We start from the raw sequence: 17,316 nt of genomic DNA on the forward strand, positions 1-17,316 counted from the left end.
AGTGATGTACATGCATTTTTGTTGCAAAATTGTTTGTAAAAGAAAAAAAAAATGAAAACAAAACCCCCAAACTCTGGCAAGTATTTAACACAAATATTAAGTGTCAGATCACAAACAGGGGCACCTGGGTGGCTCAGTCAGTTAAGTGGCCAGTTTTTGATTTCAGCTCAGGTCATGATCTCAGGGTCACTAGATTGAGCCCCACATTGGGCTCTGCTCTCAGTGTGGAATCTGCTTGAGGATTCTCTCTCTCTCTCCCTCAGCTCCTCTCCATGTTCATGTGCACTCTCTCTCTCTCTCTCAAAAATAAATAAATCTTTAAAAAATCACAAACAAATTTTACTACATACAAAAAGTGGAATGTCATATCTAATAATTTGTGACCATTCTTCTATTGGAGTCATTTCTGACAACATACATGAATATACCTAAATCTCAAAAACTGAAAGTTTAGGAGAACATTTGCTGCTTATAAATACTGAAAAGTGGTCTTCAGAGGCACCTGGGTGGCTCAGTCAGTTAAACATTGGACTCAGGTTGTGATCTCAGGGTCGTGAGATTGAGCCCAGCATCTGGCTCTGTGTTCAGTGTGGAGTCGGCTTGGGTTTCTCTCTTCCTCTGCAGCGCCCCCCCCCAACTCTCTCTCTCTTTCTCTCTCTCTCCCTCCCTCTCTCTAAAATAAATCTTGAAAAAAAAAAGAAAAGCAATTGAAAAGTGGCCTCCGAAACCCAACAGAATATATTATTTAGAGATAAATACTCTGAAATTCAGGGAAAGGTTAACTGAAGGGGATAGCAAGATGTTTTTGCAGAAGGTCACAAAGAGAAATATTAATGTTATTTTTTTAATGCCATATCATGAAAACTTCAATTTTTGCTTTGTTAATACACTCTAAAGACATGGGGTCAAGCCCAGTTGTGACCTCTTTATAACTTTGTCAAATTGCCTAGTATCATATTGTATTTAATGAAGATAAAACTTATGAGCTACAAGATTATTGGTAAGTATATGAAATGGCATTACGAAAAAATGTAACAATTTTATTTGCTGTTTTCCAACATTGGGGCACATCATATATATATATATATATATATATATATATACACACATATACACACACACACATACACATATATATATGCTTTTCTGAAGTGCATTCTGAACTTTTGTTGACATAATTTGAAGTAAGAAAATAGCTATTTCCTTCCTTCTATGTTAAAAGTAAATATTATCTCAGCATGCCTGGGTGGCTCAGTCAATTAAGCATCTGCTTTTGGCTCAGGTGATGATCCCAGGGTCCTGGGATCGAGTCCCGCATTGGGCTCCCTGCTCAGCAGGGACCCTGCTTCTCCCTCTCTCTCTCTTCCTGCTGCTCCTCCTGCTTGTGTGCTCTCTCTCTGTCAAATAAGTAAATAAAATCTTAAAAAAAAAACAAGCATTATCTCATAGCATATGACTTAGTCATTTGCTAAATTAATGATGACACAATCAAAACAACACAATGTGCTGGAAGGTTTCCCACACAATGGAACTTTCAAAGTGCAACATGACCTACCATAAACAGTTGAAGATCATAACTAATGATAGCTAGAGCAGTTACTAAAAATGTCAATTTATTTGTTGCTGGTTGCTATTAGATCTTTAGTTAATGTATGTAATTATTAAGAAAACTAGAAAAACATGCATTTCAATTTTTTAAAATATATACAATAGAATATACAATGTACATTTGAATGCACAGTTGAATATGAGGATTAAACAATATTTTTAAGTGACTTAGTTTTTCCTTAATCAAATTTAATCAGCAGAACAACATCCTAAGACATGGACAGGTCTTTCCTGAATTCCCTTCAAACACGGAATTTATGAATCTAGGGAAAGCAACATAAATGGATATCATCTGCTCTAGTAATCTAAATAGAATATTTTAAAAATTAGCCATACTTTATAAAGTTGAAATTATAAGTAGTATAGAATGAAGATGTGATTCTGAGCAGGTTGCATATGTGATGAATATGTTGTTTTACTGATATAAAACGTTGACACTTTATGTAACATAATACTAGTATCTACCATAAAACCACTAGAGGTGAGCATATAAGCGAAAGTAATTTTAAAGAGAAAATTCCAGATCTCAGCCTTCTGAAACAGCTATTGTACTAGGTTTTAACCCCCCAAAATATACTGTCACTCGGCAAGATGTAAACATTCTTTATTTAGTGCTAGGGGAATAGTTTCATGACCCATGTGTTTCTTACTCTATCAGATAGAATATTTATTCTCCATTCTGTATCAAATCTATATTTTTCATGTCACCATTCTATTTAATATTATTCTTTATCAGAGAAACTGGATTAGGAGATCATTTAGTTTTGCCAATTCAATAAGCATCAACACAGAGAATATGAAATAGTAAAGAATGACAGAGGTTGATTTCATAAGAGAAAAATGAATATTTAGAAATTTGATGACAGTACTGTGATACAATTATGTTGTGGATTAGGGAAAAAATGAAAAGCTGCCAGTATAATGCCTTAACTAAAATATGCATAATTTAGTTAAAAGAACTATTTCATAATTACTTAAACAGCTTTTTAAAATAATTTTGACATATAAGAATTTTTAATTTAAATTGTCATTGAATACATTAGGTAGTCAGTATTTGTTCTCAAAACTGAGGTGGTTTACATCCATGTTTTTTTTTTCACTTAATTTTTTGGAAATTCAAGATATTTATTTAGATTGACAGCCAAGGAATATTGGCTCTTCTCTATTATCCTCTTGCATAATATAGTCTGCCTGAGAAAACAACAACAAAAAATCCTAGAAACATTTTTTCTTTCTTGAGAGACAGAGAGAGAGAGAGAGTGAGCATGTGCGTGCCTGCGCATGGAGGTGAGCGTCAGAGGGAGAGGGAGAAAATCTTAAGCAGGCTCCATGCCGAGCATGGAGCCCCAGCATGGAGCCCCACATGGGGCTTGGTCTCACCACCTTGATTGAGATCATGATCCGAGTGGAAATCAAGAAAGGTCTGTCGCTTAACCGACTGAACCACCCAAGTGCCCCTCCATGAAACTCTTTCAAGAAGAGTCAGAGGTGCGAAAGGAATCATGTCTAGTCTAACAGTTTTGTATATTTTCGCGGCGCCTGGGTGGCTCAGTCATTAAGCGTCTGCCTTTGGCTCAGGTCATGATCCCAGGGTCCTGGGATCGAGCCCCGCAGCGGGCTCCCTGCTCAGCAGGGATCCTGCTTCTCCCTCTCTCTCTCTTCCTGCTGTTCCTCCTGCTTGTGTGCTCTCTCTCTCTCAAATAAGTAAATAAAATCTTAAAAAAAAAAACATGTGAATTATGTGCTCAGAAGAAATAAAGGTGGATAAGGACCCAGACTAGTGGCCAATAGGGATGGAGTGATTAGGAATGTCCTCTCTAAAATGGTGGTATTTAATCAGAGACCTGAAAAAAAATGTTTTTAAGTACTCTTGCAAATATCTTCTACAATTAGGAGAAAAACAATGCTTCTTTTTATGGCATTTTTTCATAGTTCCTGGTATCTGGTATAAAGTAGTTGGTGCAATGTGAACTTTATGGTAATTTTATGGTAATTATTCATTTCTATAATTTGTTGAGTGCCCTTTATGTGTAGACTGCACTAAACTATAAATGATGTAATGTCATAACAGTGAAAGTCACTGTACTGAAGACTAGCCAAAGAAGCAAAACTACTAAAACATTTACCAGGAGGTTAAGAGTTGCAAGGTGTCACAGATTCCTCGAAAACTCCACATTGCTATTATTTTTTTTTTGTATCTAATCTCATTGCAAATGAAGAATCATTTTAAATTAAGGATTTGTACCCTAACATACTAATCGTTCATCTCTTTTGAGTGTTATATATCATAACCTCTTCACTTATAACAAAAATACTTCTTATTTTTAAATAGTTACAAGCTTAAAAAATAGTAACAATAATAATACAAAGAATACCTATAAACCAGATTTGCCATTTTTTGACTTGTGTGTAATATTATATTTTCCTAAACTATTTGATATTTAGTTTACAATATCATGATCCTTTCCTTTAAATAATTCAGAATTTATTTCCTAAGTACACTCTGTTTCATAATTATGATAAAATTATCTAACTTAGCACATTAAATCTTTATATAATAATGTCATTTCATATGTAATTCGTTGTTTCTTCAATTATCTCAAATTCATCCTTTTTTTGAAGTATAATTGACATACTATCCTGTTAGCTCTAGGGATACAACATAATGATTCCATATTTTTATACATTATGAAATGACTCTCATGATAATTCTAGTTAACATGTCACCATACAAGGTTGTTATGATATTATTGACTAATTCCCTATGCTGTTATGTATATATTACATCTCCATGACTTATTTATTGTATAACTGAAAGTTTCTACCTGATCCCACCTCTACTCAAGAATTAAATATTAATTATTGTGAATGTTTCTTGAGTCTCCATTTGGAAAATTTATTTACTCATTGTCTTACACTGTAAATTTTGAAGAATTTAATCAGATGTCTTGTTTATTCTTAATTGATATTTTCTAATGATTCTGATTAGAGTGAGCAACTATTTTTGGGAAGAATATTACAGAATCAATATTATGTTCTTCTTAGTACATTATATCAGGGGATACAAGAAAACAATTGATTGCATTTTTGTTTATGTTATAATAATAGATCACTTATGGTGATGGCTACACGTTTCTTCCATGACACATTACATTTTCCTTTGTAATTTTTGATTACTTTATGGGGAGACATTTAAAACTATGTAAATATCTTATTCTATTGTTTGTTGAAATTTTTTTGCCTGAAAAAGTTTTGTGATGGTAACAAAGTGCTATCTTTGTAATTCTATTATTCTTTATTAGTTGGCAGGCAACTGTTAAGAACTGCCATTGTTGGGGCGAATGGGGGGCTCAGTCAGTTCAGCATCTGCCTTCCACTCAGTTCATGGTCCCGGTGTCTGTCCTAGGGTCGAACCCCAGGTCAGGCTCCCTGCTCAGTGGGGAGCCTGCCTCTCCCTCTGCCTCTGCCTCTCCCCCTGCTCGTGCTCTCTCTCTCTCTCTCTCTCTCTCAAATAAATAAATAAATAAAATCTTAAAAAAAGAATGGTCATTTTTCACTATTTATGTGATTATACAGACCACTAGAAGATACACTAGCCTGGGTTTTCTATCATCCTGACCCTCTTAATTCATCCAGTGCCACTCCATTCTACCACTGGAGACAGACATGGCAGAGTTTAAGTATGCCTGTTTGTGACTGGATCTTTCTTTCCTAATATAATCAAAGGAATATTCTGGCCCACATACATTCCAGCCCAATAATGATATTGATTGTACTTATTAACATAAAACTATATTTTATCCATCTTTTTATACTGTCTTAAGCATATTTTCATTTCCATTTATTAGTTTATTCATTAAACTTTATTGAATGCCTGTCATTTTTACACACTAGGTACTTTGCTCTATTATTTCCAAAATAGGTTAACTAAGATAAACTCTGAAACTTTAAGAAAATACAATTCTTTTATAAAAACTGCATAATATACTAATCAGAAGACAGAATAAAATGACTATTCAGCACAGTGCAGTTTAATTTTCTTATATAGCAAACATAAAGACCCTTTACTTATCTGCCTCAGTCCTTAAGAAAATTGTGTAACTTTAGGTATCATTATGGCTCAAGTAAATCCCAGAATAGCTGTGATGTAGGAATGGCAGGAAAAGTGACTCATGGGGCAAACTTAGAGTGAATAAAAGCCAGAGGAGTGTGAGCCTATGTATTTGTCAGGGGACGTTACTTTTGCTATTTCATTAAGAGCAAGCCCACCAAAGAACAGCACCGATTGCTCCAAATCATCATACACACACACACACACACACACACACACATTTGTACACACAAACATACTCACACATAGATGATATTGTATGTGAAGGATCCCTAGGTTTTGAAAGTGTGCCATTGAAAGATGTGTGTGCTATGGTGAGCGCTGTGAATTGTGCAAGACTGTTGAATCACAGATCTGTACTTCTGAAACAAATAACGCAACATATTTTAAGAAAAAAAAAAGAAGAAGATAACAGGAGAGGAAGAAAAGGGGAGTATGTCAGAGGGGGAGACGAACCATGAGAGATGATGGACTCTGAAAAACAAACTGAGGGTTCTAGAGGGGAGGGGGGAGGGGGATGGGTTAGCCTGGTGATGGGTATTGAGGAGGGCACGTTCTGCATGGAGCACTGGGTGTTATGAACAAACAATGAATCATGGAACACTGCACCAAAAAACTAATGATGTAATATATGGTGATTAACATAACAATAAAAAATTAAAAAAATAAAATAAGATTTATAGCTGACAAATGCCAAAAAAACCAGTCATTTATATTTTTTCTTTGTATAAAGTTGAAGAACTAGTTGAAATGTTTAAGATTTAATAGAGAATAATTTCTTTAAAATAAATGACTAAATCTTAAAAAAAAAAAGATGTGTGTATGTCTCCCATTTTGCAGTCACAATTATATTTTAAGCGTTGAACGTAAAGATAAATGACAGACTCCTACATATATGCTTAGCTCTGTATATGTATGTGTGTGGTCATGAAAAGTGATGCTGGGAAGTGATTAGGAACTTAGACTGGTTTGTGAACACTTTTTGACTATCGCTGTGGTCAAGTTACTTAAATTCTATGTGTCTCAGTTTCTGCATCTAGAATAAACACCACCCTATAGAGTTGCAATGTGGATAAGCATGGTGTACACTGCCTGGACCATAATAAACCTGACATGAGCATTGGCTGTTATTTTCTGAATACCGAGTACTTCAGCATAGACTTACCTTTTCTTTTCCTAAGTAGATTTAAACTATGTAAATCTAATGGTATAAGATGTATCAAAATGAAGACAATATAGACAATGCCAGAGAGTCTTAAAACACGATACTTCACATATTGATAGTCAATTGCTCTGCTTCCAGTTGAAAATTCATTTCAAACATCTCAGGTCTTATTACTTAAATTTATTTAAATGTGCATTTAAAAACCTGAATAAAATATTATTGAACTTTAAATTATGAGGATGGTTAATACCTTCACTCTGTACTGCTTCGTTCTCATTTCTCTACGTTTTCTTGAAGATCTATGAAAGCAAAGAATTTCACCTGCTTCAATCCTACCACCTGAATGAAAAAATCAGCTACATATAATAAAAAAAATAAAGAAACTGAGTTCTTGATTCTCAAACTCAACCTTAAATTTTTGTTTGACCGTGATTTCCCCACAATTTAGAAAGTAGAGGGAAAAAACCTGCATAGGAAGTGTTGAATTTTGTTTCTCTTATTTGTTTTCAGGTTCTTTTTTGAACATTGATTAAGAAGCTCTATAGTCCACATCATTGCTGACAACAAATCCCCAAAAGAAGGATGAGAAATAAGCTTGGCCTCAGCTCCCAAAATAAAGGGTAGCCTGTGCCAACACACATCAGTGAACAACTGCAATCGTAAGACAGGCTCTGGGGAAGGGCAGGCCTGAATGATCTGGAAACTCTCCAGGAATGATTCAAAGAATGCAAGAGAGGGCATAGCCAACTGCCCTAATAAAAGCACAGTGTGTAATTAAGGGAAATGAAGCAGGCAGAGCTGAGTTAGAGACTGAGATTGAATGGTTTGTGATGAGTTTGTAATTTGTATAAATGATTCAAAGGAAACATTTTAGTAATATGCTTATCAAAATTTAAAAAGAAAAACAATCAAGATAAACAGAAATGCATGAAACTATGAAATAAAGTTCTGTCCCTCCTTTTCATTTTCATTTTCCTTTTCCATGGAAATTTTAATTTTACAAAAAACCTTGAACCTTAGACACACAAGATAAGACTATGTTTTACTCAATTTTCTTTACAAAATTTTTCTTTTTTTTAAAGATTTTACTTATTTATTTGAGAGAGAGAGAATGAGAGATGGAGAGCACATGAGAGGGAAGAGGGTCAGAGGGAGAAGCAGACTTCCTGCTGAGCAGGGAGCCCGATGTGGGACTCGATCCCGGGACTCCAAGATCATGACCTGAGCCGAAGGCAGTCGCTTAACCGACTGAGCCACCCAGGCATCCTAAAAAAATTTTCTTTAAAAAAGATTAAATCTCAGTCGAATGGATGAGCCTTTCAATAAACCATTAATTTTATCAAAGTCTTGGTGAAAAGCAGATATTTTCACTCCAGTCTGATTTATTAATTAATAATAGCGTCACAGATTTCACAGTACATTTTTACAAACATTACTTAACTGTCCAATAACCTTGTGAGGGAAGGATTAAAATCTGTGAGGATGCAGATTTTATTTCTACTTCTTTGTTATGGCTGATTTTAAACAGGAAACAAACTTTTAAATATTACTTGGCTAAAATGTAGTATTAATTTCAGGTGTGGAATTTAGTGATTTATCACTTACATACTGGAAGTTAAATAAAAACTTAAAAACAAGGTAAATAATAAAACATGGAAATCATAGTTACAGGGGTCATTTGAGATCATGTTGAGAATGTAGTCATTTCATGAATGTTATAACTACTATTAAGAGAGGTTACCGCATTTATCCAATATCACACAGAACACATTGGCAGAGTAAGAATAAGAATCTACATCTCTTTCTTTAATACCACAGCTCTTTCCCATATGTTTCAGCTACACTGTCTTTTTGAATAGAGAACTATGATTTATCTGTAATTTGAACTGATGCATTTGCCATTATTTTTTTATTGATAATTTTTTCAGATCAACTATCCTAATCTGTTGATCAAAAAATGTAAAATGGAAGCTTCATCATAAGAACATCTGCTATTCTCTTCTGTCCCTTTACTTCTATTAAGAGTGATTTGGTTATTTCATCTGGCCAAAATAGTTTTTCAGTTATTATATATATTTTTTCAATTATTATGTATTAGTGGAAATGTTAACATCAGTGATTTTAACCACTTAGTAGTTTCAGGACTTTCAGAAGCTTGTATAATAGATCAGGATATAAAATATTATTTTGGGAAAGTTCATATCCTCTGGGGACTCAGAAAATAATTTATTTCTGTATTACTAAGGTCTTTCCTATCTGCTTTTAGCCTGCTAACTCAGAGTCCATTTCATAGTTCATTGATATCACTAAAATTGGGAAAATTGGAGGAAAAATAAGACCATATAAACTTCACAGAGGAAGATATTTTGGGGAGTCAATGGAACTAGGTTGGAACACTGCCTGTCACTGTGGTTATTATAAATAAATTTCATTTCATAGTATTATAACTATTCAGGTTTAGAAAGGTAGAGAACAGAAATAATTTGAATGCTTGAGTAGGGTGATGGGGTGAAGAAAGGCATAGATCTGATTTGGGGTGACATAAATCTGATTTCGGAGACCAACACTGAGAAAGTACATTGTAAGTATATATTGGGAGTGCCTGACTAGCTCAGTCAGTAGAGCATGAGACTCTTGTGAGTATATATTGAATGCCTTCTATTTTTCAGAAACTTCTCTATATTTCATATGCATTGTCCTATTTGATTTCATAAACACTTCATGACATTTATAATGTTATCAATGTGTGAAGATAATGGAAAGTTTGAGATCCCGTAACTATTTAATTATAAGTACTTCTTGAGCCCATACTATTTCTACTAAACAATGTTACTTCCTAGACATACGTTGCTCATTTATATATTTGTCCTGGCCCAAGAATTGTGCACCTTGATGTATATTTTGACCTTCTGCTCATGCCTTAACTTCTTAAACTCCAATTATTTGTTACTAATATATAAGATTTTCCCATAAGTGTTGACTAAAAATGTCCAGGACAAGTGGTTTGTCTTTTGCTTCCTATACTTTTCTTTTTCACCAACCTAATCTTGGGTTTAGTGTCATCTAGGGTTTGCTCAGGTGACATGTAGTACTGATTTAAAGCATAGTTTTATCATGAGGACCTTCCTACTATCAAATATGTTCTTAAACTCCAGTGAATACTTTATTTGATACCATTAATTAATGTCCCATTTTAGAGGGAAAAACTTCATTTATACGATTATTTGTTTATTCAACAAAAAATGTTGAGTACTTACTATATGCCAGGAATTATACTATGCCTTAAACGTAGAGTGATGGATAAAACCGGATCTGATCTCTGCCTCATGAACCTTAGGTGGGTGACACTGTTCTTGGTTAAATGTCACAAGCATGTATAGATGACTACAATTTCCATTGTTTGACTAGTCTATTGACAACAAATGTTAAATATAGAGAATTGAACTACTCTCTAGAGGAAGAAGTAACAATCATTTATCCACTGATGGGCATAAGATCCCTTCCTGTTTTGCATTTTTGCCATTGATTCAGAGCAAAGTTGTATCAGTTTTGCAAATTTCCAATCTTATGATCTTATGAGAAAATCCTTTTTTAAACATGCAGATACTCAAATATGACAGACTATGATTTAGAGAATATACAATGCAATTTTGGAAACAAATGGAGTTATCTATGATAAAAACTGAACCAAGACACAGAAAAGTCAGAAGAGCCCTTATAATACTGAAGAACAAAGTTGGATGACTGACACTACTCAACATCAAGACTTACTATAAAGCTACAGTAATGAAGACAATGTGATGATGGCAAAAGAATAGACAGATAGAACAATGGAACAGAATAGAGAGTCCAGAAATAGACCCACTCAAATATAGTCTACCAATTATAGGCAATTCAATGGAGAAAAAGTAATCTATTCAACAAATGCTACTAGTACATCTAAGCACCCACATGCAGAAAGAAAACGAATCTATACACAGACCTTAAATCTTTCACATAATTACGTTAAGCAAAATAAGTCAGTAAGAGAAAGACAAATGGCATATGAATTCACTCATATGTAGAATTTAAGAAACAAAACAGAGGAACACAGGGGAAGGGGAGAAGAAGAGAGATAGAGGAAGCAAACCATAAGAGACCTTAACTATAGAGAACAAACTAAGGATTGATGGAGGGAAGGGGAAGGAGATGGGCTACATGGGTGATGAGTGTTAAGGTGAGCACTTATTTTGTTGAGCACTGGGTATTACATGTAAGTGATAAATCACTAAATTCTACTCCTAAAACCAATATTACATTATATGTTAACTAACTAGAATTTAAATAAAAATTTGAATAAAAAAGTAACTGTTGGAATAAATTAACTGGCAAAAAAATTTTTTTCTTCACATAAATTAACACAAAATAGATCATAGACCTAAATGTAAAATGCAAAACCACACAATTTCTAGAATACAATGAAAATCTGGGTTATCTTTGGTTTGGTGATGACTTTTTAGATACAACACCAAAAGCATGATCCATGAGTGAAAAAAAAGATAAGCTGGGCCTCACTGAAATTAAAAATTTTGCTCTGCAAAAGGTAATATTAAGAGAATGAGAAGACAAGCTATAGACTGGAGGAAAATATTTGGAAAAACACATATCTGATAAAAGACTTACATCTAAATTATGCAAAGAACTCTTAAAACTTAACAATAAGAAAAAAATTACAAAATGGACAAAAGATCTGAACAGACACCTCACCAGGGAAAATACACAGATGGCAAATAAGCATAAGAAATATGCTCCAAAAAATGTTTCACATCATTTGTCATTAGAAAATTGCATATTAAAACAATGAAATACCATGTCACATCTATTAAAATGGCCAAAATCCACTGACAACACCAAATTCTGATAAGGATGTGGAATAAGAGGAACCCCCATTTATTGCTGGTGGGAGGCAAAATGGTACAACCACTTTGGAAGGCAGTCTGATAGTTTCTTACAAAGCTAAATGTAGGTCTGCCATTCAATCCAGCAATCACGCTCCTACTTATCTATCCCAATAATTTTAAAATTATATTCACACAAAACCTGAACATGAATGTTTACAGAAGCAATCAAGATGTCCTTCAGTAAATAAATGAATACATACATTATGATATATCCTTACACTAAAGGTATTATTCACAAACACATACACATGAGAGAGAGAGATCCCAAGCTATGAAAAAGCATGGAGGAAACTTAAAAGCATATCTCTAAATGAAAGAAGCCACTCTGAAAATACTACATACTATATGATTTCAACTAATGATACGGTGGAGAAAGAAGACAGCAAAAAGATGAGTCATTGCCCCGGGGTTTGAAGTGGGGGGAACAGTGGGGAAGTTGGAGCACAGGACATTTTCAGGTCAGTGAGACTATTCTGTATGACACTATCAAGGTGGATACATGGCTTTCTACATTTGTCAAAACTCAAAGAACTGTAAAACACAAAGACTAAACTCTAAAACAAACTATGGACTTTAATTAATAAATATCTGCCAATATTAGTTGTTTTGACAAAAATTCCACACTAATGCAAGATGTTACTAATTAAAGATTTATGTCCTGGGGGAGGAAGAGAGTATGTGGAACACTGTGCATTCAATTATGTATTTTTGTTCTGTAAACTAGAACAGCTTTAAAAAATAAATCTATTAATTATTTAACAGAATCTAAGAAGAAATGGTACTTCAAATAGAAAATGAACTGAAATGGATAACTTTCTGTCAAAAATAAATGAAAAATATGAGGGTAAAGAAAAATAGTATCTTGGGGCGCCTGGGTGGCTCAGTTGATTAAATGTCTGCATGCAGCTCAAGTCATGATCCCGGGGTCCTGGGATTGAGCCCTGCATTGGCTCCCTGCTCAGCTGGGAATCTGTTTCTCCCTCTTCCTCTGACCCTCCCCCCCTGCTTTTGTGCTCTCTCTCTCTCTGAAATCAATCAATAAAAAATATTTAAAAAAATAACAATAGGGGTGCCTGGGTGGCTCAGTCGTTAAGCATCTGCCTTCGGCTCAGGTCATGATCCCAGGGTCCTGGGATGGAGTCCCACATTAGGCTCTCTGCTCAGCAGGGAGCCTGCTTCTCACTCTCCCACTCCCCCTGCTTATGTTCCCTCTCTCCTTGTGTCTCTCTCTGTCAAATAAATAAATAAAATCTTTAAAAAAAAAAGAACAGTAATATCTTAACCCCCATCCTTTATACTTTATTATAAATAAATGCAATTAGAATAAAGACATTTTTTGACACCGCATCTTTCTGTAAACTTTTTCTATTTTACTTTTTTAAGGATTTCATTTTTATTCTCTACACAAATTTTTAAGTTGTGTGATTGACACAGATGAAAACCTGAAAGTTTGCTCTTTAAAATGTTTTTCATTTCCATTTTTTTCTCTTTCTCCATTCCTTATTTTATATGTCAGTGCAGGTGTGTGTTTATTTTATGCTTTGCATTTTGGAATAGTTCTACAAAAACATTGAAAAGGAGGTACAGAGTGGTTTTTGTGTACTTTTTACCCAGCTTCCCCTAATTTTAACATCTTGTATAACCATGGTATATTTATCAAAATTCAGAAAGTGTCATTGGCACAACACTATTAATTAAACTACACACGTTATTATCTTTTCACCGTTTTTTCCACTAATTTTCTGTTCCAGGAACAATTTGGACACCATTGCATTTTTTAGTCATGTTACCATAAATCTTCTTTTGATCTGCTACAGTCTCTCAATTCTTCCTTATTTTTCAAATGTTTGACAGTTTTGAAGAGTATTAAGTACTGTTTCTGTTTGTGTTTGTCTGATGTTTTCTCATGTTTAGATTGAGGAAGTGAACTTTTGGTAGAATACCCCAGGGGTGAAGCATCTTCATCTCATGGTACCTGTGAGTACATGATATTAACATGACTTTTCATGGTGATATTCAACTTGGCCTCTCAGTTAAAATGCTCTCTGCCCGCCTGTTTTTCCTCTATAGAGTTTCCATTTTCCTTTAATTTTTTTTTTTGCAAGTGTGTCACTAAGTGAAACCCACACTCAGGAGGAGAATATCTGTGTATACTATTTGGAATTCTTGTGTAAGGAAAATCATCCCTTATGCCCATTTGTTTATTTATTATTTAATAATTTATTCATAAAAGTATGGACTCATGGATGTTTATCATATTCTTTAAGTTAGATTCCATTATCATCAGTATTTATTTCCTTACTGGGATTATTCCGGCTTTGTCAATGGGAGCTCTTTCAATTTGGCTCCTATGTCCTTTAGACTGTTTTTTTTTTTAAACAGAAACTGTATTTGAAGAGACATACAGGTTGAGTTTATGTCATTTTAATAAAAGACAATAGTTTACCTGAGCATTCTATTAGCATCACACCATTCTGCCTACACTTCCAAGATACATTTACTGATTGTTTATTTATTTATTTAATATATATGTTTTTTGGGCACCTACTTTGTACCAGACATGGTTGTAGGCACTGTAGATTAAGGGTTGAGATCAGTGATATCACAAAGTGCTGATGATTTAGACCCTATAGACCTTTGCAGAGAACTTTAGCTTTTTTATTCCATAAAATAGGAAGCGTCTGCTGTGTGCTGAGCAGATTATTGCATTATCTGCTTTAGCAAGGACCCTGATCACTCTAGCTGCTGTATTAAAATGATACTAGATTGACCAGTATTGACACAGGGGACTAGTTTGGAAAAGCAATACAGATGAGATTGATGTTTTGAAGGTTGCATGGGGTGGTGAGAAGACCGTGTTCTGGATTTCTGAGGGATGGGAACTGAGGTGTCAGAGAGAGGGAGATGTTAAGGATGATTCATTTAGTGAGTTTGGAGTCCTGTACAACTGGGGTGATGAAATTACACAACACGTGTGTGTGTGTGTGTGTAAATACATGCACAGACAAATGCACACATACATAGACATATATATTCCTGTCTTGTATGTTTTCAAAAGATTAAATATTGAGTACAATGGTTGTCTAGAGGATGAAATCATAACTGAACAATGTAAATGGATCTCTAGTGCATAATGTTTGGTCAAAATTAAAAATCAATACATTACTTTTATAATTATAAAAGTAAATTTTAGCCTCATATAGATTTATAGATTCACCCCTCTGTAATTATCATTATTGTTTTAAGTGGGCTCCATAATATGGGGTTTGAACTCACCACCCTGAGATCAAGACCTGAGCTGAACTCAACTCAGTTGCTTAAAGGACTGAGCCACCCAGGTGCCCCACACCCCTATATAATTTTAACCATTTTGCTTTTCATGTCATCATTAAAAATGACATCTCAGAATACTTTCCTGTAATATCCCTTTGAATCAATGACAATATGTTTTGGATAGTTTTCAGTTGTTTCTTCTTTTTTTTTCTTTTTAAGATTTTATTTATTTATTTGAAAGAGAGAGAGAGAGCACAAGCAGGGGGTGCAGCAGGACAAGGAAGAAGCAGGCTCCCTGGTGAGCAAAGAGCCCAATGTGGCCCTCCAACCCCTGAGCCAAAGGCCACCGCTTAACTGATTGAGCCACGCAGGCATCCCTCAGTTGTTTCTTTACCAGATATACCCGTATCTGAGTACTTGGAGTCTTTTTTACAGGTTAACATTTTTCATTGTTAATTTTGCGATTATTTCAATTTGCCATAGTTTAGTGTTGTGGTAAATGTGGTGGTTAGTTCTAATTTCGTATATAAATTCAAAGATTTCCCAATAAATATAATGTGTAGAAATGTTAAAATGAAATTTACTTCTTTTTCCTTAAATTATAAAATGGCTTTCTACATATTCCAATCTCGTGGATGACTTGCCATCTTTCTATTCCCTGTACAAAGTGAAGAATTCATCCATTTGTATCATATATATACACATTTGTATATATAATACATATTATTTATATTACATTATATTATATGTAGCATGTTTTATATTTATATATTAAATATATATTTTTTATACATTTACATTTATTTATTTAAAATAAAAATAATTTATTTAAATTAAATAAAATAAAAATAATTTATTTAAATAAATTTATTTAAAATAAAATAAAAAAACATTATTCATTTATGTATTTAAAACATGCCACAAATCTTTATCTTAGGCAGGATTTATAAAAGTTTTGTTATGTAATAATGCACTAGGTGTTTTTAAATTTATCTATAAGATAGCTCTATGCTAATTTTAAATACATCTAAATGTGAATGTGTGAATAATAACATATGTACTTGAAGATTCGTGCATACAGAATTTAAAGATAATAAAAACTCTTTCTACTCTTTTCGTGCTTTGGAATTTCAGATATTAGTGACCATATTAAGAAGCAGAGATAAAAGGGGAAAGCAAGAAATAATTGGGATGCTGGTAAAGTAATCCTCTACACTGCCGCAATTTACAATAGCGTGTTATATATAGAAATAGATCAGTCATTGTTTTCAAGCCTGCTAAATAAAACAACTCTTGGAAAGGCATGGCACTTGACCTTTTCCGGGTTCACCAGCAGTATTTAAACTGGTGCAAGGCAACATACTTGCAAGTGTCTTCTGTTGACATGACAGATTCTCCTGCTAGTTCACACAATGTTCAAAAGGCGCAAGTCCCTTGCTTCGGAACGCAAGAGAGAAATATTTTCCCGAGGAGTTACACGGTCCATGCTGAAGAATGACTTGAGAAACTTTCATTGTTTGTCGCAACTTGTGCTCTCAGCAGGCCCTCTAAAATCAGCTCCAGTAGTTAAACATTCAAAAACTGCGCACTTTGAGATTGAAATACTCGATGCTCAAACAAGAAAGCAGATATGTATTGTGGATAAGGTAAGTTATATTCATTCGTTAAATTTCTTTACCTGCCCGGAAGATTATTGATCACTCGATTTAATGCTTACAAGGTTGTATCAAAATATATTCTTGGCTTTTAATGTTAGTTTTATGAATAGTAAGATAGATACTTCATATATTGTTTCAGTGGAAGATATGTATTGTGTCTTTCATAGTCAGTTTAAATGGTAGCTAATAATTATTAGGTTCTGCTTTTTTTTGTTAACGTTGACCAATGTCCAGAGGTAAAATTTCCGGTGCTCAACTTCTCAGCCTATGTAACAAAATTTCTCTAGGTTTTTCTCTCCATGTACTTCATTACATATTCAAATTATCATAGAGTTCTATTAGTGTTCATAGAAAATAGCAAGCAAAAGGTGCTAAATTTACTAAAAAATGTTTAGCATATATGATAAAGTCTAGTCATTTAAAAATATTTAGAGTTAATTGTCTTGAAAAATGAACATCTCACTTTTTATGAAAAGTTTACTTATTTCAAAATTACCGTGTTTAAGTGACTAAAAATCAGTCTTGCTGAATATGTTACATTTTTATATTCATATCACAGAT

At 33.9% G+C, this 17,316-nt stretch overlaps 1 protein-coding gene across 1 annotated transcript in view; it reads left to right on the forward strand.

The window, feature by feature from the left end:
* The first annotated feature begins 16,473 nt into the window (after positions 1–16,473).
* Positions 16,474–17,316, forward strand: part of TECRL (trans-2,3-enoyl-CoA reductase like) — a 110,124-nt gene continuing 109,281 nt past the window's right edge. The window contains exon 1 of the mRNA XM_028100512.2: positions 16,474–16,743. Within this exon, the coding sequence (XP_027956313.1) occupies positions 16,510–16,743 (234 nt within the window). The 5' untranslated portion in view covers positions 16,474–16,509. The remainder of the gene's footprint in view (positions 16,744–17,316) is intronic.

Source organism: Eumetopias jubatus, unplaced genomic scaffold (assembly GCF_037043125.1).
Source record: "Eumetopias jubatus isolate StellerSeaLion01/CBP00866 unplaced genomic scaffold, mEumJub1_p1.0 scaffold_2, whole genome shotgun sequence".
NCBI lineage: Eukaryota > Metazoa > Chordata > Mammalia > Carnivora > Otariidae > Eumetopias > Eumetopias jubatus.